We start from the raw sequence: 20378 nt of genomic DNA, 5'->3' as shown, positions 1-20378 counted from the left end.
GAAGCTTCATATGTGAATATAGTTATTTACACAGCATGTAAATAAAGTTGGAGCAACATCTACAAACTGACAGTCATTTGTTTATGACTGATTCATTTAAAAATATTTTATAGATGAATTATAAGTAATTACTCTGTGTTAGTCCTGCCACACACTGTCCAGGGTGTACACTGTAAGACAGCAGGATTAGGCTCCAGCCCCATTCTGCAACCCTGAATTGGATACGCAGAATAACATGGGTGGATTTAATTTAGTAGTAACAGCTTTTTGGTTGCCATATTGTTGAAATTCCTTCTCTGTCATGACACTTTGCTCACTGTTTGTTATTGGGAAATAAACTTAACTTACTTAAGAAAAAAATATATTATAATGTCTATGATTATATCTAGCTTATTAAAATTAATAACCATGGCTTGATGAATTGATTGCCTTTAATGTTTTCAGAACATTAGGTCTAGAAGCTGAAGCAGTCGCTGCTGACCGACATCGATGGAGATCACTAGCTGCCCGATGCGCCGCCCGGCGTAGGAGGAACTAAGTGCTAAGTAAGTAAGGTCTAGACGTAACTGATGTTTGATGATGGAAATTTCTTACTAATATTTACTTAATGGCTTGGAGGAATCGTCAGTCTGAAGATTGATGATCATTTTTTACATGGAAGATAATTTGAAGATAGTTTTTACGACTTAGCAACCCAAAAAGTTGTTGTGATATTAATTTGGAGTGGATTTAAAAAACGTTCACTATGTGATCCATAGCAGAGTGGGTAACAAATGACTGAATTTACTACTTAGAATGTAAATTTCCATTGTCTATGTAACCATTTTGCCTCACACATTAGAGTTTCGGTTATAAAAGACAACCTTCAGTCCATTTCTTCCTAGATTTCCTCAAGGTGCAATTAACAATGTCTCACTTGGCCACAATATTAAAGCCACATGTCTAATGCCATGAAGATGTCCTGTATGTTGACAAAAGAGTTTGGATCAGTTGGGGTATGGACACCAGATCCCATGGTTGTTCTGTTTGGCAACTGGATATTTAGATCCTTTACTTCTTGTTCATTGCGAGGAGAAGCCTCCATAGACTTGCAATCTTGGTAGTTTGTATGCAGGTCAGAACCTAGTGCTTTTTGCAGGGTCCTGCTAGGGGTAGGCACAGCCTTTGGGGAGTGCCATGTGTTGCTTGACCTGTGGCTGTGATTAGGTAATTGGTAACACTGATACTTTCCATAGCTCAGTCCCATGAATATTGTAGCTAAAGGAGTAATTCTCTTTACTCCATTTGTCCTTGGCTTTAATATTGTGGGGGTGATCAGTACTAAGTGTTACAGGGCAATGGAACTGGCAACAACTAAATGGGGTGTTGCACCGTTTTTATCAATTACTTCCGAACTGTGCTATTTATGGCACGCAGGCACCTCTCTTCTGAAAACAGCATATGATCTGAGGAGAAATTATAAATCTCATAATCTCACCAAAGGCAAATAAAAGCTGGATTTTCACAGTTTATGTTTTTAGAGAAACAAATTGACTGGTACATTAGCTGACCAATCGTATCTCAGCTTCGAATCAGTTTTTATCCAATCACAGAAGAGAGCGATAGTCTTGCCCCTCCCAAAAACTGGATGCTGAAAAAGAACGTCATCTACCTTTTTACGTTTAGCTTTAGCAAAAATTAGCTAGGTGTTCAATCATAGATAAATCCTGCCGAACCAAGCGTATTTTCTTTTGAACCGACAGCCTAAGTAAGAGCGATATATTTGGCGCTCCCTGGTATTACAGTGCCAAACATGTATGTAAAAGCCTTACGTCGATGCAGAGACATGTTGAAAGGAGAACTGGTCGTGTGAAACGCTGACTAGCTTACTCAAAGCTAACTGACGAACAGGGGCCGAGAAGCGAAAGTGGCTAATATTAAGGACTGCTAAGCCTATCACAACAACGCTGGGTGTCTTAGCATTTCTACCGTGATCACGAGAAGAGGGGCTGATAGAGGGAGACTGAGAGTGAGAGATTCCTTTCATACGCAGTAAGTAACACTTGGTACTCGGAATGAGCAGCGAATCTACACTGGCTAGCGACCCGCTAACGTGTAACGTTAGGCACAGTTTGACAACTGTGAACTTCGCTAGCTGGTTAGCTAGTGAAGTTAGCTAACCAGAGTGGCCTCTGTTTTAGGTAACGAGAATCGAGAATTGGCTTGATTTTACTTCAGGATCTCAAAGTACCGTTATTTATATGTCTTTATTTGGACAGGGAGTACGATATTGTCGTTGACGCCGGTGTAGCCACACTTACTAACACGCCCGAGCTCCATTCAGGTGATTTTCACATTAATTGGAGCGTTTCACGCACTTGTCAATATTCAAATGGGTTATCAGCATCGCTCTGCTGGCGGATTAATGATTATCATTCCAACGTTTGGGTCTATCCATGTGATCCGAGAAGGTTTGGTTTGTCTTTATTTGCTTGTGGCATGTGTCGACAGTTTTTCTCCACTAAAATTATTTTTAATCTGATTCATGAATATTTGCAACAGGTGCGACTTACGTGGAACTAGTTTTAATGTGTGTTATTCTGGTTACTGCTTAGCATAAAGCTAGCTTTTGTTTCAAACGTCAACATATTGTTTACTAACAATGTACGTAGTAGAGTCTAGGTTTATGCTTCTATTCCCATTTGCTCCCATGAAGCTCCAGTACAGGGATTAACTTGTTTTATTGCCTTGTTGTGGGTACTTTTATTGGGTTGTTGGTGTGTGTGGCAGTGTGTTTGTGTGACGGTGTATTCCAGAAATGGCAGCAGCATCAGTGGCATGTTTGTGTTGGCACCTTGATGTGAAATCCTGCAATAGCCATGCTCTTTTAGCCTATGACTGCACTGGGTGCATGGGCTTGTCCAAAGGCCTTTATCTATACCCATGTGGTTACGTTAGTGTGAACTGAAAGGGTTCACACGCAGATGCATGCTCAGATGTAGTGGCAAGCCTTGAATAACTGAGAGATTAATTTGTGTTTCTGCTTATGTCTCAGAACAGGGTGATAGTATTGGTTAAGATTCTTGAATCAGCTTGTGGGGTTATGTAAATGCTGTGCACGTGTTTTTATAATGTATCCCAAAGGAACTGAAAGTGGTTTTAGTGCATGCTTAAGTACTCCTATGTTTAAAGTCCCTCATCATTTTTGCCACTTCTGAGAGTTGAGAAATGATGAGAAAACAGAGGTACATGTACACAGTGCAATGCAAAAGTATTTGCTCCCTGTCTGATTTCTTAATTTTTTTTAACCCATTTTTCACATTTACATGTTTCAGATCATGAGACAAATTTTAATATTAGACAAAGCTAACCTGAGGAAATATATAATGTTGAATCAAGAAACCACTTAAATAGAACCTGTCTGACAAAGTGAAGTAGGCTAAAAGAGCTCAAAAGGCAACACATCATGGTACGATCTAAAGAAACTCAAGAACAGCAGAAAAACAAAGTCACGGGCATCTGTCAGTCTGGAAAGTGCTTCGAAGCCCTTTCAAAAACTTTGGGAACCTAGCAGACCACGGTGAGAGCCATTATCCACAAATGGAGAAAACTTTAAACAGTGGTGAAGATTCTCAGGGGCTTTCGACCAAAATTACTCCAAGTGCACATCAGTTACTCATCAAGGAGGTCACAAAATAACCCAGAACAGAATTGCAGCACACTCTGTAAAGTCAGAGATCATGATTCAACAATAAGCAAGCGACTTCTCTGGTGGTTTGTTGCTTCAGGATTTGGACAATGATCCAAAACACACCAGCAAGTCCACCTCTGAACGTCTCAAAAAAACCAAAGAGAAAATATAGGTTTTGATGTCGCCTAGCCAAAGCCCAGACTTGAATCCCTCTGGTGTCGCTGAATTAAAACAATTCTGCAAAGAAGAGTGGGACAAAATTCCTCCACAGAGGAATTGCCAGTTATTGCTGCCAATGCTGGCACAACCAGCTAATAGGTTTAGGGGGCAATTACTTTCACACATAGGGTCAGGTAGGTCTCAGTATTTTTTTTTCCTTAATAAATTGAATCATCATTGTATTTAACCAGGTTATCTTTGTCTAATATTATAAGTTTGATGATCTGAAACGTGTTACAAAAATGGAAGAAAAAAAAAAATCAGGAAAGGGGGGGGGGGCACTTTTTCACAGCACAGTATATTGCAGAGAAAGCACCTGCAGTCCAGTATGACATGACACGTGTACTTTCAATCGCTTTGGTCTGGACAGACATCCCCATCATCTGTTCAAAGGACACTTGTTCCAGGAAATTGACAGCTTCAAAGATGAGTCAGCAAAGAGAGGGGGGATCTGTTTGTTTCACTTGTCAAATTTGTTTAAAAAAAAAAAAAATCAGAAACTTTTTTTGAGGTAAAGTTGTTTTAATCTTTTTAATCATAACTGAGAACAGTGTGTTATACCAGCTGTTCACTGCCTTCTTTATAAAATCATCAAATGTGGATGTGGCTAATGGGTACTAGCAAAAAGATGATTCATGGCTAAAAGTCAATATAAGCACATTAGTAGAAACTGTATGTTGTGGATTTTCTCTTCAGAGATGGACTCAATTGTAGAGTTAAGCTATAACAGTCACAGCTCAGTTTGTTTTGGGTTTTGTTTTGTTTTTTTATAAATATTGACTAGCTGCATGTGTGTTTTTATTTTATTTTATATAATTTGTTTTTGGTATTGTGATCTAAGGTGGTCATAGCTTTCTTAGTTAAACTATGATGCCTTAAGCTTCAACTATTTGCCATTGCCATCTTGATATTTTGGTAAATCTGACAGTGACAGACATTTAACAACTTATCAGTCACAAGTTGTTGGCATATGCCGAATAATCGTCCTTTCCAAACATGAGCATAATTTGCAAAAGTTCAATTCATGATGCCCTGGAACTACTGTCAGTCTTCAGAATGGATTTTACTTAGTTCATACAACAGCAGAGCTGTTGGGCTCTGCTATGGGGTTATAGCAAATTTCTCCAGGTAGAGGATAGGAATATAAATCTGAACACAAATAAGATTTAAAAAGAAAAGTGAATACTTTGGGAAAGAAATATGACCAATGGTTACTTTTGAGGTGGTAATGCAGCCATGTCAGTTTATAAGAATAAATCAACAGCACTAAGGTGTTTTCTTTATTGAGTTAGCTTTGAAGTTGATGACTTCCATGCTCCCTTTAAATATGTTGCATTACAGTATAGTTGTTGGGTTAACTTTTTGTTTCCTAACTCCACTACTTTAGTTGTGTCCAACTAAAGAAAGGGTGCAGCAGTGGTATATTGTCATGGGCTAATATCCCATTCAGGCTTTTACTTTTTACCTTAATTTCCCCTTAATCAGCTCCTCAGCATGGTACAGCACCTCTACAGCAAGCTACACTGCTACCATGCTGCATTTCCTATCAGTCTAATATTATCATCATGTCTTTTTCCCCACACAAAACAACAGTACAGTAGTTTAGTAAGGTGATGCTGACTTCTAAGGGTAGATTGGCCATTATATCACACACTGTACCTTTCATGTCATCGAGTCAGGAGAGAGAGCTGTAAGACATTAGTAATAGTTCACTGTGTTAAGCCTGTGGTCTGCATTTGACGAGCTAATCTCACCCTGCGTGGATCCTATCAGCAGCTGACTGTTAAATTGAGTTAACTTGTTAAAGCTATCCTGAAGCTGAGAGTGGTGGTTTTTCTGGGGCGCCTCAAACAGAAACCAGTGGGGAAAAATATTTTGGCCTAGTAAATCATAGCAAATCCCGCCTCTGCTTTTTTGTCACCTTCATAGACTACATGAATGTTCAGACAGACATACATGTGGTAGTTCATGTGCAGTCACGTCTGGCCACTACCACTGTTGCTATGACAACCACTCAGCTGCCACTCCAAGCTGGGTAGCCATGGAGACATCAGACTTTGGGTGACATCAGTCTGTGGTGTACAAATTACCTATGCTGGTATTTATTTTTAATGAACACCAGTGGCCTGGGGAATTGGCAACTGCCAAAGATTTAGGCTTTTAACCAAACGGCAATTATCAGGACTGTAATAAAATATTTTTAATGAATTAAAAAAAAATTGTTTTAAGTGGTTCAAACTTGAATGTGTATCATATGCCAAAAAAGTCTATTTTTTGGCATATGATACACATTCAAGTTTGAATACAGACTCTGCTTTACCTGTGTAAGCAGTCAAATGTTAAAGGCCCACTTTGAGCCAGGTATGGTACACGTGATGTGTATGTAGTTGCAGCATAGGTGAGAGCAAATAATGTTATTTGGTGATTGTGAAAATTGCTTTGATATCTGCTCAGTGTTGTGTGTGACTGCATTTGTCGTCAAGGTAATAATTCAAGTGTTCTGGACTACTGATGCTTTTCCTCCCTTTGATATGTGATCAGTGACCAAGTGTATTTGTCTGTCATGCACCTGTTGAATATCATCTAAATTTTGGAAGTCACATCAAACGCTTTGATAACAAACCATTGGCACAGTAAAGAGGGAGAAACTTGGATAAGCATTATTTATGTCTTAAAGATCAGAAGATAAAAAAAAAAAAGAATTCTTTTAAAGAAGGATTCTTTATAAAAATTAAAAACAGATTAGACTCCTTTCAATCATTATAGAAAGCAGAAGTTTGAAGGAAAAGTATTTTCTTAATTTCAAAAGTTTATCCACTGGTTACATCATACATAATTTAAAAAACCCAAACCCTTGATCATTACAAAGAAGGGATCTTGTGGTTGTTTTACTCTGGGGTGTACTTTGCTGGCTTCTTATGGGTATGCTTTAGGGTTGGGCGACTGGACGAATATATCGACTACTGACAACAGGCTGAGCCTATCATTGATAGTTTTTACAAGGGCCATTTATTTATTTATTTATTTGCCCATGAGTAAGTTTGCTAATAATGGTGGAGCCTAATAGAAGCAGTCAACAGAAAAAAAAAATGATAGCGCTGTTTTAACAGCACCCTCTTTCATCTGCGAGCAAATGCACCCTCTTCAGAGTGTGCCCAAATGCTTGTTGATAAAGCTACAGAAGCTGGTGATAGCCTAGCATACTTAGCTGGATGGTGGACACGTACATGCTCATGCAAGTTAGTCGTGTTTGAGTACTTTGCTCACACTATATGTCTGCACAAGTGGTACACCGCTTTGATTACATCCTTATGTTTACCTCTTTCATCTGGTTTAAAGAAAGCCAAAGAAATCCCAAATTGGTGACTTTATTATTATTTTTTTTTAGTGCTGTCAGCATTAACACGCTGTCATCACGACTAACGCGATTAACAATGAACCCATCTGGAGCGTAAACTGAGTCAAAATCCCTGAAATGTCTCTGTCAACACATTTCGGCAGTTTGTCCAAATTTTGTTCATTCTGCGCTCCAGATGGGTTGAGAGCGTTAAAATCGTGATGACCGTGTTTAACCCGCGTTAATGCTAACAGTATTTTTTTTTTTAGTTAGTTCGTCTATGTTTGGACTTCTGTATTGTAAACGCGCAAATCAATCCGTGCATGATTACATTGCCCCACCCATGCGCGAATACATCACCCATCGGCGGAAATTTTGCAAACACTGCCATATATATCTTGCCAACTAATTTCACCTTGTATCAGCCAGCAGCCACTTGCAGTTGGTTGGGGAATATGTGTTTTTGAGATGTTACAGGCAAATTTCTAGGACAGTAGGACTGGAGCTTTTAGCTATAAAAATTAAATGAGATGCACCTGCCAGTGCACAGCTCAAACTGTTACTTGATTGTAGTGCTGTCACAATTGCTCAAAAATCACATTTGCTTATTATTCATTCATTAATTCCAAAACAATTCCCAAAGAACCAAACTATTTGACTGTGCGCTACTTTGACACACAGTAGGGCTGTTCAATTAATCAAATGTTAATTTCAAGTACAGTTTTGGCTTCCAGCAGTTAAACAGCATAATATAGATAAAGTGTGATGTGTGAGTGAGGTGCATGCTGTCTGGCAGTGTAGCGTGATATTAGTTGTCTTTGAAGCCTTTCTGTTCTTTTAGTTAGGTGGGGGAAAGATGAGTATACAAGGCGGTCTAAATGCTTCATATGTAGATGAGGGTGACTCACTCACTGAGTCCCCTTCATCTATGTCTAGTTAGCATTCATACGTGTCATTTTGTTGATGAAATCTGTGTTTTTTTATATTTGACTTTAAATCATAAGTTAATAGCAAATAGCGGGCACTTATCTATTTTTATTTTTTGAGAGGAACCTTTTAGCTCTGTCCACATGTACATTAACAGACACCATCCTTTGAGTATGCCTGCAACTTACTTGTAAGTAGCACTTATTGATATTTTCAGATATAAGGTATGGGTTATTGTGCAATTTCCGTGGCTAAGATTCCATTAAGCAGTGTGACAATCAATAAGACTGTAAAAGTTAATGTTCTCTCATTGCATAACCAATAAACAGACTGGATAGAGAATTTCTCTCTGCTATCCAGCAGCGTAATGCTGCTGTGCATTTAGCTGATGCAGGTGCAGTTATTGATAGGTAACGCATCCTCTTGAACACTCTGTGAAGGTTGTTAATGCTTTTTGAAGGCAGTTCTGGCTACCCAGAGAAGCTTTTAAACTTTCTTCTGTCTCTTTAAGGATAAACCTAAGTAGCTGCTATTTGTGGATGTGATGTGCAGTGATCACCAATAAGAAATAAGAAACAGTTGATATGTTCCTTAAGCCTTACATAGAAAGTATAAGAAACACAGGAAGAAAATTTCCAGCAACCCAAAAGTTAAATATTCTCCTTAAATATCTGTGGGGATATTTGTAGTCTTTGTGTTTTCAGAATATGCCAAAGCCATGTGAGATTTGTAAGCTGTTTATTTTGGCTAAATAACTTTTTTTCATATCACCCAGCACTAGTTAGAAGAGGAGATGATGGCTGTAAAGCAGTCAAAGATGGGTAGATACCAAAGAAATGGTAACATTTCAAAATCATGAATATATTGCAAGAGAACACTATTTGTCCTCTCCTAGTTATATTATGCAAATCTTTATATATTCCTTCACGATTTCTACAACCTTTCCTAATATCATTAGTAATCATGAAGATTGAAACTTTAATATTGTCCAGTTAGTTTTTCTCAAAAATTAATGGTTGGTATGACTGGCAGTTATCCGTTAAGGTCTTTCTAATACAAATCTCTCATGGATGGTTTGGAATGAGTCTGTGTGTATTTATCATGTATTGAGCAGAGCAGGGCTATATGACCAAAAATAATTATCACGATATACATTTGAAAATTTGCGATAACGATATAACTGACGATATAATTGACACTAGACAAAATACTTTACAACTCCACAACTTTATTAGTGCAAAAAAACCCAACAATGTATTTTCACTTAAACAAGCAGCTGTTTTTTATGTGCATTAAAGTTATATAAAAATTTAACAGTGCAAATGCAAATTCCTTGCTGACAGTTTAACCAAAAGGCATTTCCAGTGGAAATTGGCCGACATATCCTCAGCATAACCATGTATAATATCCACAAAACTTAAAAAGAGGTTATACACACACAATACGGTAATATTATGTTGAAGCACAGTACGCATCACTGCGCGAGGCTCCTGCCTACGATAGCCATAATGCTCCGACAATCCATCAAGCGGTGCGGGTCCGTAGCTTAGCAAAGTCGTACTAAAACATTTGACAGATTTTCGAGCGCCATGTACCACATAAAATCGTTTTGAAGTCAGTAAACAAAACCAGAATTCATACATAAGGCACACGGGATTATAAGGGGCACTGTCGATTTTCAGAAAAATCAAAGGATTGATTTTAAGTGTGCCGTATTTTCCAAAGAACACTGTAATAATGACAATCCACTAGCATGCTCTACCAAAAATAGTGCTTTGTTGTGTATCTGACGGACAAAAGCTAAACCAGTGCCACACCACTGAAGTTGCAGCATTTTTACAAACCAACTCTGGTTCATCCGTTTCATTCAACGAACTGCTTTCGCCCTTCTCATTCTCCGTCGCCGCCATGCTTTTTCCGCCATGTGCGTATGAAAACACAGGCACTGCGCATGCGTGTTTTACCCATATTCTATCGCGATATTTCATTTTCTTATCGTTGCCCAACATTATACCGGTATTACCGTGAATGGTATGATATGGCCCAGCCCTAGTATTGATGCTGATAAGGGTTGTGACCATACTGGAATATCAAAACGTGATACTGATACTCCGTACTGTTTTTGATACTCAAGGGAAAATGTAATTTCATTTGAGATGGTGATGGTAAAATGCAGGTAATATAACCAGGTACAACACAATAGCTCACACATCTAAATAATTTAGTTGTTGTAGAAGGAAAAACAGTATGCTAAAGCTAAAACATGGTATGATTTATGATCAAAAAAGTTGATTGCTGTAAAAGATATAACCACTCACTACCTGCATTTTAAAACTGACCACACAGCTGGCTAAAACAAAAAGGAAATGAACACATTTTAATAAATTGTTGTAAAAGTAGAAAAGTTACTTTATTAATGATAACAGGGGGCTAATGTGGCTGTTGGGTAATTGCTAATGGTTAAACAAACGGCTAATGTTAAAATCTGTGCCAGTCAGGTTAACGTTCTTAACTCTTTAATACTGTATTGGAACTTTAGGAATTTAAAGGGGTCAGTAAAGTGTTGCTCAGTGTTATGAATATTATGTTAATGAGGTGAGGAGGTGCGTGTATGTCTGCGTGCAGCAGTGCTGTGTGAAGGTATGCATCTGCTGGACGAGGCAACAAAGTCACTGTTTGTATCAGTGTTATTCCAAATGAGTATCTAATTCAATATTAATTTTAGTGTGAATTAATATCTGAGTATCAAGTTTTTTGTTTTTTTTTGACTACCCAAATGCTGTTGTATATAAACTGAATGCAGTGTCAGCAAGCAACTTTCACACAATGCTACTGTAAATCTAGTAGAGATTGAGAACACATTATGAATAGTGATAAGTTATGTGCTTTACTTGAAACAGCATTTTCTGCACTTTTCCTGAAATCTACCAAACACAGTCTTGGCAGTGAATAATTAAGACTCTGTATTGTAATCTACCAGCATAGTAGAAACATAATTAACTGTTCAGTACTGATTTATTGTCTGATTTTCTTTCTCTGTCCCTTGTTTCTTTTTGTTTTTCCTCTCCAACAGCTAGCAGTGGGTCTCTCAGGGCAGAGCCATGGGTGCGTTCCTGGACAAGCCCAAAACAGAGAAGTACAACTCACATGGCGAGGGCAATGGCCTGCGCTATGGGCTAAGCTCCATGCAGGGCTGGCGGGTGGAGATGGAGGATGCTCATACAGCTGTGTTGGGCCTTCCAGCCCTTGGTATGACTGACTGGTCCTTTTTTGCTGTGTACGATGGCCACGCAGGCTCTAAAGTTGCCAATTACTGCTCCAAGCATCTTCTTGAGCACATAATCACCGCTAGCTTAGGGGCTGGAAACACACAAGGCTCTCAGTCTGGATCAGACGGCTCCAACGCTTCAGTACCAGTTCCGCCTGCAGTGGAGGCTGTGAAAGCCGGCATCCGGACAGGCTTCCTGAAAATAGATGAGCACATGCGCAGCTTCTCCGACCTTCGAAATGGCATGGACCGCAGTGGCTCTACGGCAGTGGGAATTCTTCTGTCACCTGATCATTTCTTCTTCATTAACTGTGGGGATTCTCGAGCAGTTCTCTACCGCAATTCACAGGTGTGCTTCTCCACACTTGACCACAAGCCTTGCAACCCACGTGAGAGAGAGCGCATCCAGAATGCTGGCGGTTCAGTGATGATTCAAAGGGTTAATGGGTCACTGGCTGTATCAAGGGCCTTGGGGGACTATGATTACAAGTGTGTGGATGGTAAGGGTCCCACAGAGCAGCTGGTTAGTCCTGAACCAGAGGTGTTTGTGATGGTTCGGGCACCAGAACAGGATCAGTTTGTGATTTTAGCGTGTGATGGAATCTGGGACGTTATGTCCAATGAGGAGTTGTGCGAGTTTGTGAAATCAAGGCTTGAGATCTGTGATGATCTGGAGAAAGTCTGCAATGAAGTGGTGGATACCTGTCTGCACAAGGTATGTACTTATTTGTTTTGGAGTTTATCATTTGTATATTTTGCTGTGACATCCTCTGCTTTCTTTTGACCTATGGAAATGTACATGTGTAGAAAATTTTGTCAGCAAGATGTCCATTTGAATTTCCTGCCAGAGAAGAACACTATATGATGAAGAAAGTTTTAGAGAATGTGTTTTTTTTTGTTGAAAAAGAGCTATTTGTAACTATTTGTAACTGCTTTAATGGCTTTAATGGCTCATTTCCCTTACTAAAAAAAAGGAGACAGAGAAATTGTTTTGGCAGTCTTGAAAACAGGACAAAGTAAAAATGAAAAGAATGAAGTACAGAGCTTTGAAGTACAAAATGCTTGAAAGATGGCTTCAAGTCTTGCAGGTTACTCCTTAATCCTGACCAGCAGCTGTTATCTGCTTGAATTCAATAGATAATAGAGGGGGAAAATGCATTTTATTGCTTATTTACTGTATGTTTTTGATACCGTCATGTTCTACTTGGCCCTGAGTTACAGTGCAGGTTATTCAGTCACTTATTCCCTATGAAAAATGCAAGCTATACAACATCTTCTCTTAACCTGCTCTTTCTTCTCTTTCTTTATTCGTCTGTCCTTTGGCCTGTTTTAGGGGAGTCGGGATAACATGAGTGTTGTGATAGTGTGTTTGCCCAATGCTCCCAAAGTATCGGAGGAAGCTGTGAGGAAAGACACTGAGCTCAACAGTTACCTGGAGTCTCGAGTTGAAGGTGAGAGTGGCTGAATGGAGAAAAATAATGTTTTATTCAATGTATTTATTCAACGTATTAATTGTCTTTGTGTGAATGAATTCTACACATAAAATAGGGTATTGAGGGGAAGAAAATGGGCAGCTGGGGATTTATTGATAACCTTCCTTTATACGTTTCCCCCCCCCCCCATATTTACACTCATCTTATTTCTACTGAAAATGTGCATCATATCTGTATATTCCCTCGATTGACCTTGCTACTTGCTATTGTCTAACCTCCAGCCAAATTTGCTCAGGCTCACAGCAGAAGAATGACACCATCATGACCTCCTTTTCCACTTCAGCGAGCATCTCCCCTCTTTATTCTCTCTCCGTTCCTCTCCTCCCTTGCTTCACTCAAACATTTACTGTCTTGTTGGAATGAATTTCCTTCTCCTTTCCTGTACTCTTTGCCCATTTCTTCTTTCTAATTGCAACCCATATTTTTTTTTTATGTCTCTGGGAGCACAAGACCCTTTGAATACAGAGCAGCCTTTCTGGTCAGCTCTCTTCGTTCGCTATGTGCTGTTTGAGATGCCGGTCACTTAAGAAATACATTTATTTATTTATTTTAGCTCTGAGGAATAACTTAAAATGAATCCTTAAAGTTTTTGTTTTTACCTGTCTGATACCAGTGTCATCTTGAAATAAAAAAAGAAAAGAAAAATAAGGCCTTAAAATCGAACCGTAAGACTCTGAAATTGAGATTAAAAGACAGGTAATTATTTTATGTGTTAAAGTAAGTTCATGTTGGCTGAAAAGCACTCTAAAATGGGTCAAAATCATTCCACTTTTGAAGGTACAGTTCAGAAGTTCAAACAGTGTTTGTGTAAAGCAGGCTAGATGCTTGGCTTAGGGTACTGTCTAATACTGGAAGACAGAGGAGAGAGGGAATAGAACAAAACAGAGAGGGAGGAATTCTCTGGCGGAACATTATCTTGGCCTTATGCCACTCCCAACTCAGTTGCAGGCCTCTTTCTGTCACCATCTTTCTCCCTCTCTTCGTCTCAGAAATACACTGGCTTCCACAAATTGACTTGTATGTTTTCCATCTTCACTTCCTTTCTCCTCATTTGTCAAATTTTGGTCTCTGTCCTTCTGCTGCTCTGCTCTCCCTCCTCTGTCTTTGCACAGATGTTCATGGCTATCATCAGCTCTTTTAATACCGATTTGTGTAACAACATGTCTGCTGCTGTTTTAGAGATGCTGTCTCGGCCAGGGGAGGAGGGGTTTCCGGATCTGGTAACAGTGATGAGAAACCTGTCCACTGACAGCGGCATGCCCCCTCTGCCACCAGGGGGTGGTCTTGCCAGCAAGTAAGCACCATTTGACATTTATAAAAATGTATGATTAAAATATGAAAGTGTTAAACATCTGTAATACTTCATTATGTGCTCAGACAGTGATAATTACAGAAATGTTACAATTTGATTTATTTTTAACAGCTACACCTTTACTCCACTTAGTCTTCCACTGTCTTGTAGCTTTGATTGATGGCTCCAACCAATACCTTATGAAATTTTTGGTTTCTGTGTTCCACTTGCAGACGCAGTGTTATTGAAGCAGTATACAACCGTCTGAACCCATACAGGGAGGAGGATGGAGTAAGTATCAGTATATAGAAACGTAGGTGCTTTGTCTTTGACCATTTAGACATAAAATACTAAAAATGTTGAGGGCACATGGCAAATTTGAGATTTCAACTGTCTTATGTCTCAAGTTTCTTTAACGTATGACTTTAAGTGCACTTAGTTGGCTGTAGTTGTACATTTAAATTAACAGTTGATCAGCTAATTATGTAGTCACAGAGTATGTGTGTACGCTCTGTGTAGCATATTCCCATGAAATACCAGTGGGAGATCTTCTTTTGTTAATCTTATGTTGATTCATCTCATGTGGTGGCCTAAGCTGGTGATTTATAAACAAAGTATAAAATTACTGACTTAAGATGTGGCTTTGAGCCCATCCCCTTTCAGTTATGTTAAATGCTGTTTTTGTCTACGCATGGTGCAAGATGATACAGCTTTGTCAGGAAATGTTTGAGTGGAACTATGAAGTTGCAAGTGAAGACATTCATTTTCAGGTTATCTGCTTCAAATAGGCTCTTTTTAATGGTTATTTGCCTCCTCCGCTTGGAGCTTTCTTTATCCTAACACTAAAGTGTATGAAGACACTTTAGTTAGGCTTTTAAGTGGAGTTATCTGACACTGGTATGAGAAGTTTTCCCATGTTTGAGCATGAGAATGTGATATGTACGCTTCTAAATTTACTTTGCTGCTGAATGGTAGATGTTGCAAATTTTTTAAATTTGCCAATAAGAACACAGGCATTCACGCTCTCATACTGACACCCATTCACATACTGAATGAGGTAGTAAATCTACAATAAAATAACAGCAGATAAAGGCAAATACTAACAGCAAATAGAAGAGAAGAACATCCACCATTTAAAGCGTTCAAGTTTAATGTTTAATAAAAGGGTTTCCCCTGTAAGCCTGGTTTTCAAATGTTGTAGTGGTTGTAAGTGACAGGAGATACTGTGCAGTGACTTTGACAGTGCTGTTTAACTCATTACATTACCTTCTGCTTTTGCTACTGGCAGACGTTTTCCACTTTAGTCAGCATTTTAAAATTTGTGTCCTCATATTCGCCGTTGACACATGTAGACACTGTTTTATACAGCATGTGAATAAAAGATGGAATCCAAAATTATGTCCCAAGGAAAGTAATGACTTACTTTTATTTGCCAGTAAAGACAGACACCCTTTGTTACTGTGAATTTTTTTTTTTCTACAACCATAGACTGTATATGAAAGATAGCAATGGATATTTTAGTTTCAAACTTTGCATTTTAAATACTTCAGTGTAAGCATTTTGGCTACCACAACTTTGGTGTTGGAGGCAGAAGTGACCTTATTTGGACAATAAGGGTGTGTACTAAGCTAGCAACTGGCAAACTTAGTTGACAGTTTGTAGACTGCACTGGTGCAATACACACTCTACTGCTAAATAGTAGACTAATAAAATACTAGGGTATGAGTAAACAACACTGAAGGACAAACACACGGGTTGTATTACACAAGCTGTGTTATTTGTCAGATAATAAAGGCACCAGCAGCACACACAGGCTGTTCAAGTTATTGACTAAACTTAGTGACTGATTTAGATTCTGTTTGTGGAATTCTGACAGGGGATGGTAGCTAAGATGGCTATTTTCATACCCTAAATAAACTGAGGGGCTGTATGAAGCACCAGTGTAAGAAAAATAAAGATTGTTTTGAACTGTGAACCATGCAAAGCTGAAATGAACATAATGGGTCCAGTTCACTTGAGGTGGATTGCATAAATAAGCTTTTCACTAATGTTTATTGGAAAGTTTAAAAAATGTCCTGGTGTTCTTTTCTAACTATTGATGTAGCTTCATGTTCTTTGAGGTAATGGATAGTGTGTTATTGACTGAGGGTGCCAAGGCACTTGTTGAGCCAGGTTTTTAACCTGCATCTATATTTGCAGGTTACAACACATAAGCTCATTATAACCATAGAGTAGGAAAAACAATCAGTTTATATAAACAGTATTATTATTGTTGTCCTCTTTCAAATATAGGCCTGTTTCTCTATTTCTATTATTATTATTATTGAGGTAAACTGTTTGAGTGCTTATGAAATGTTTGCACTCCAACAAGTTTTGTCCAAGGGTTCCGTGTTTTCTACAGAGATGGAAAATACAGAATTTTAAATCTTTGATTTTGCAGCTGTTGTTACCTGCCTGCATGTTTCACACAAACATGTTCTTTGACAATCACGACATGAAAAAAGGGGATACATAAAGAAGTTAACTGCACAATTAACTGATTTCTTTTTCTTTTTTTGTGGACCCATTTATTTTATTTTAAAAAGAGAGAAATGTTTGATTGTTTTCACTATTTACTTGCCACTTAATTACTTTTGGTATAGTACGAATGGCCATATGGGGGGGGGGTCTGTTAAATTTATGAAAATATAGTTAAAAGTCCAAAATTTATGTCTTCCTTCACATTTATCATAGCCGTCCAGTGGGCCGGATTGGAGTCTGTCTGTGCAATTTTGGCCCCTGGGCCTTATGTTTGAGACCCCTGTTGCAGTAAATGGCTTACAGTATTGCATGTGTGAACTTGTAAATGTTTATAAAGGATTGACAAATTTTGTGTCTGTGAGAGAATCTCCCACTGAGATTGAGGCCACTATCGTATTGTTTAGAATGATAAGCACTGCAGTGTCCTTAAAGAGCTCTACCTGCATATAAGGGGTCTTGTGTGGTGTGGGTGTGTGTGTCCTGTTAGCTGGATGTGATATTTGCCTCATGGTGTTGTCTTGGATTTTCTGTAATGAGTTAGAGGTACTGTGATTGTTTGCTTTGTGTACACATAATCATGGAAAAGAAATGCACACATGAAACGGATATTGGCGCCCCCTTAAAACCACAGTGGGTAGGTTCTGTGTGTGACTGTACACTGTAACAAAAAGTTTTGAGTGCTACCACCTGCTAGGTGTTAGGAGAAAGAAACAAGGCTGCTTGTCATAACATTGTCAAATAGAGCCATCCTAGTTTAACCTCGGCAGGTTTCTTTGTCTACATTAAGTGGCTAAGCCGTCCTACACAGCTGCTAGAAAGAAGCATGTCATAGTAGCTCAATTAGTGCTGGTTGCACCCTTCATTTAAACATATTTTGCACATGGTGTGTAGTAAGGTACGCACCTGTAGTCACATACACATTGACAAGGGATGTATCTATTGTCTAACTGTGTGTTCACCCTCTGATTAACGCAGCCCTCCTGTTTCATTTGGTAAGTGATCACATATATAACTGTTACACCCCCACCTCCCCCTTTTCCAACCCCTCATCTACACACATGCATACAACCACACATGCACACATGTGTACAAACACACATTCTTACAGGCATGTAAGTGGTGACCTGCTACACAAATCCTCCCTGTCACACCTTCATCTGTCTCTACTCCCTGCTCTGATCTGCTGTCCTGCATGTGGAGCTCCATTTAAGAGTTTAAGGCGTGTTCATGTGGACGTCTGTAGACATGATTGTCGAGGTCTGATGAGGATGAATGATAAAGGTGTTTCTAGTCCTGTCCGTCCCCCCCTCTCACGTCACAGGCATACAAACACGCATGCACTGTTCCTACACGCATGCATCGCTGTCTCACTCAGTCTTTCAGCAGCTGCACGCAACTATACAACAGTCTGTTTCTGTGTCCCTCCTCGAAATAAGACGGAAGGCCTTGGAGTTGTTTTGTTGGAATATGTTAAAGAAAGACTCTGGAGACTGAGGTTGAAAACGTTTACTGCCTCACGCTGCTGTTGTAACAGCATTGTAAATATATTGTGTTGTTTCTTTGTTGAGTTGTGTTGGTCATAAGGAAAACTGACCTTCAAGTCTGGGTTTGGGGGAATAAATCCTTGAGTTTTACTTTTAAAATGTTTTGTTTAGGTTTTTTTTTCTTTTCTTTTTATAAAAAGTCTCTTTTTTTTTTCTCCCCACCCTTCTCTCCTTCCCTTGTTTCCTGGCTTTTCTCTTATTTCTTCTTCCTCTATTTTACTCTCCTTTGCTTCCCTGTTTTCTCCTCTCCCTCTTTTCCTTTTGCAGAGTGGAGCGGAATTGGAGTACCACTGGTAGCTGTCCAGCACAACTGCCTGATCGAAAATACAGGACCACTATTCCACATGAGATTACATTCATTGTCACCTTTTAATTTTTTCTGTAATTCATTCCGCCCCCCACACTGAGAATAACTGAAGCTGAAATCTTGGTTTTAAAAACACCTAATGTGGAGGACTACAAAACTGTTCTTGTTCCTTTTTTTTTTAATTTTTTAAATAGACAAACTATGGGGGGGGGGCACTGCGTTCATGTTCCGACTCCAGAACTACATCTACAATATAAACACAGCGAGGAGGAGAGGCCAACAAGCACAGTTTCTTTTGCCCCTTGTTTTCTTTTTTCTTTTCTTTTTTTTTTTTTTTGTGGATTTGCAGAGACAGAGGTCACAGGTCTGAATCTTTTAGGGTTCTGTGGTGCCTTGCTTAGACCAGAGAGAGAGGGAGGGAGGGAGAGAAAGGAGGACCTCATAACTCGCCAGCCAGCCACGACCAAAACCAACCACTTGTGGATTCATTGTAAACACTGAGAAGGCTTAAAGTGGTTTGTGGCATTATTTGTTTGGAAGTGTGAACTTTTTCTTGCACCTGACGGGGAGTTGATCGACCACACAAGCCTGCAACTCAACTACACACCTTAAGCTATACTGTCCAGTTCAGGATCTGGGCGTTACTGGTACACAAACAGGAGCCAACTCTTCACTTATTAATGGACATGGCTCACTGGAGATCATCTTACAGAACTCACAGAAATGTAATAAAAATAACTAAATGAATCACTATCCAAAGACCTTGAGGTTAAACCCTCAAATTCAGGGTCTGAAAGCCTGAGAATCCACACCTGACGATAAGGGGAGCACTTATGTGAGAGACTTTCTGGCACCAAATCCCAGTTTGACTCCTGGATATTATGTCCAGACTTAAATGGGACGTGGACTGGTTTGCCCAGCTGCAACTACATTAAACTTGAGCGTGATAGCGACTCTCTTGCATGTCTGCTTACTTTCTGTCTGCTCATCTCTTTCAGGATCTTGTCACTTGATTTGTCACTCTTCCCTTCTGTCTGCCTTATTTTTAAATTTTTTGTTGTTTTAACTTCAGTTTCTCTGCTGCGTCATGAGGCAGAAGAGACTCAGCTCTCATTTTGCATTTGCAGACAATGCCAGAATCATAAGCTTTTGAGCCTGCTGTTGTTGAAGATATTATAGAAAGATAGAAACTGTATATGAAATTCATAAATATAAAAAATATATATAGGGAGATATCTATATAGACAGAAATATTTTGATTTGTTTGCTGTCCCTTAAATTCCCAGCCATGGTATTCATTGCGGCCTAATCTGGAAAAAAAAAGAAGGGGGGGGGGAGGAAACACCCCCACCCAATAGCCCAACCCATGATGCTGCACGCACCGTTCCCACACAGCAGCGTTCCAAAGACAGGGGTTTGGGGTAAAGGAATTCCAACCGCCCCCTCATCCTTAACACATGCGCACACACAATCCTGCTCATGCTACAGCTTGCCTTTTTCTATCTCTCTGATATCGTGTGTGTGTGTGTGTGTGTGTGTGTGTATTAAAAAAAGAAGAAAAAACAAAAACCTTTTTTTTGGAGTTTAGATTGTAAACATTTATTTACTTAAAAATATGCTTTCTTTTTTTTTTGGTATACTTTTTTTTTTTTTTTTTTAATTACTATTGCTGTGGTCCTGTTACAAATGGATAAAGAAAACAACACGAGGAACCTGAAACATACCTTTTACAACATATTGGGAGACTTTGGTTTCGGCTATTCACTGTATGAAGTTGAAGGAGGGACACTGTAGGCTGAAGA

At 39.1% G+C, this 20378-nt stretch overlaps 1 protein-coding gene across 3 annotated transcripts; it reads left to right on the top strand.

The window, feature by feature from the left end:
• The first annotated feature begins 452 nt into the window (after positions 1 to 452).
• On the top strand, positions 453 to 20376 carry ppm1ba (protein phosphatase, Mg2+/Mn2+ dependent, 1Ba). 3 transcript variants are annotated; one of them, XM_086259053.1, is made up of 7 exons: positions 1607 to 2031; positions 11227 to 12136; positions 12755 to 12872; positions 14094 to 14208; positions 14439 to 14496; positions 17701 to 17717; positions 18537 to 20376. In XM_086259053.1, coding segments are annotated over exons 2-7 (1191 nt in total). In that variant the 5' UTR covers positions 1607 to 2031; positions 11227 to 11254; the 3' UTR covers positions 18538 to 20376. The 3 variants fall into 3 exon arrangements, with proteins under 3 accessions (XP_086115178.1, XP_086115179.1, XP_086115176.1); XM_086259052.1 differs by lacking the exons at positions 1607 to 2031; positions 17701 to 17717 and adding an exon at positions 453 to 545; XM_086259050.1 differs by lacking the exon at positions 17701 to 17717 and having other exon boundaries at positions 1608 to 2031.
• The last annotated feature ends 2 nt before the right edge of the window (positions 20377 to 20378 follow it).

The sequence above is a fragment of the Aulonocara sp. 'chitande type north' Nkhata Bay genome, linkage group LG13 (genome assembly GCF_057382095.1).
Source record: "Aulonocara sp. 'chitande type north' Nkhata Bay isolate Kocher_YH1m ecotype deep benthic linkage group LG13, A_spYH_male_GT1.1, whole genome shotgun sequence".
NCBI lineage: Eukaryota > Metazoa > Chordata > Actinopteri > Cichliformes > Cichlidae > Aulonocara > Aulonocara sp. 'chitande type north' Nkhata Bay.
Note: the sequence above shows the minus strand (reverse complement) of the source record. Positions and strands in the feature narration are given on the sequence as shown.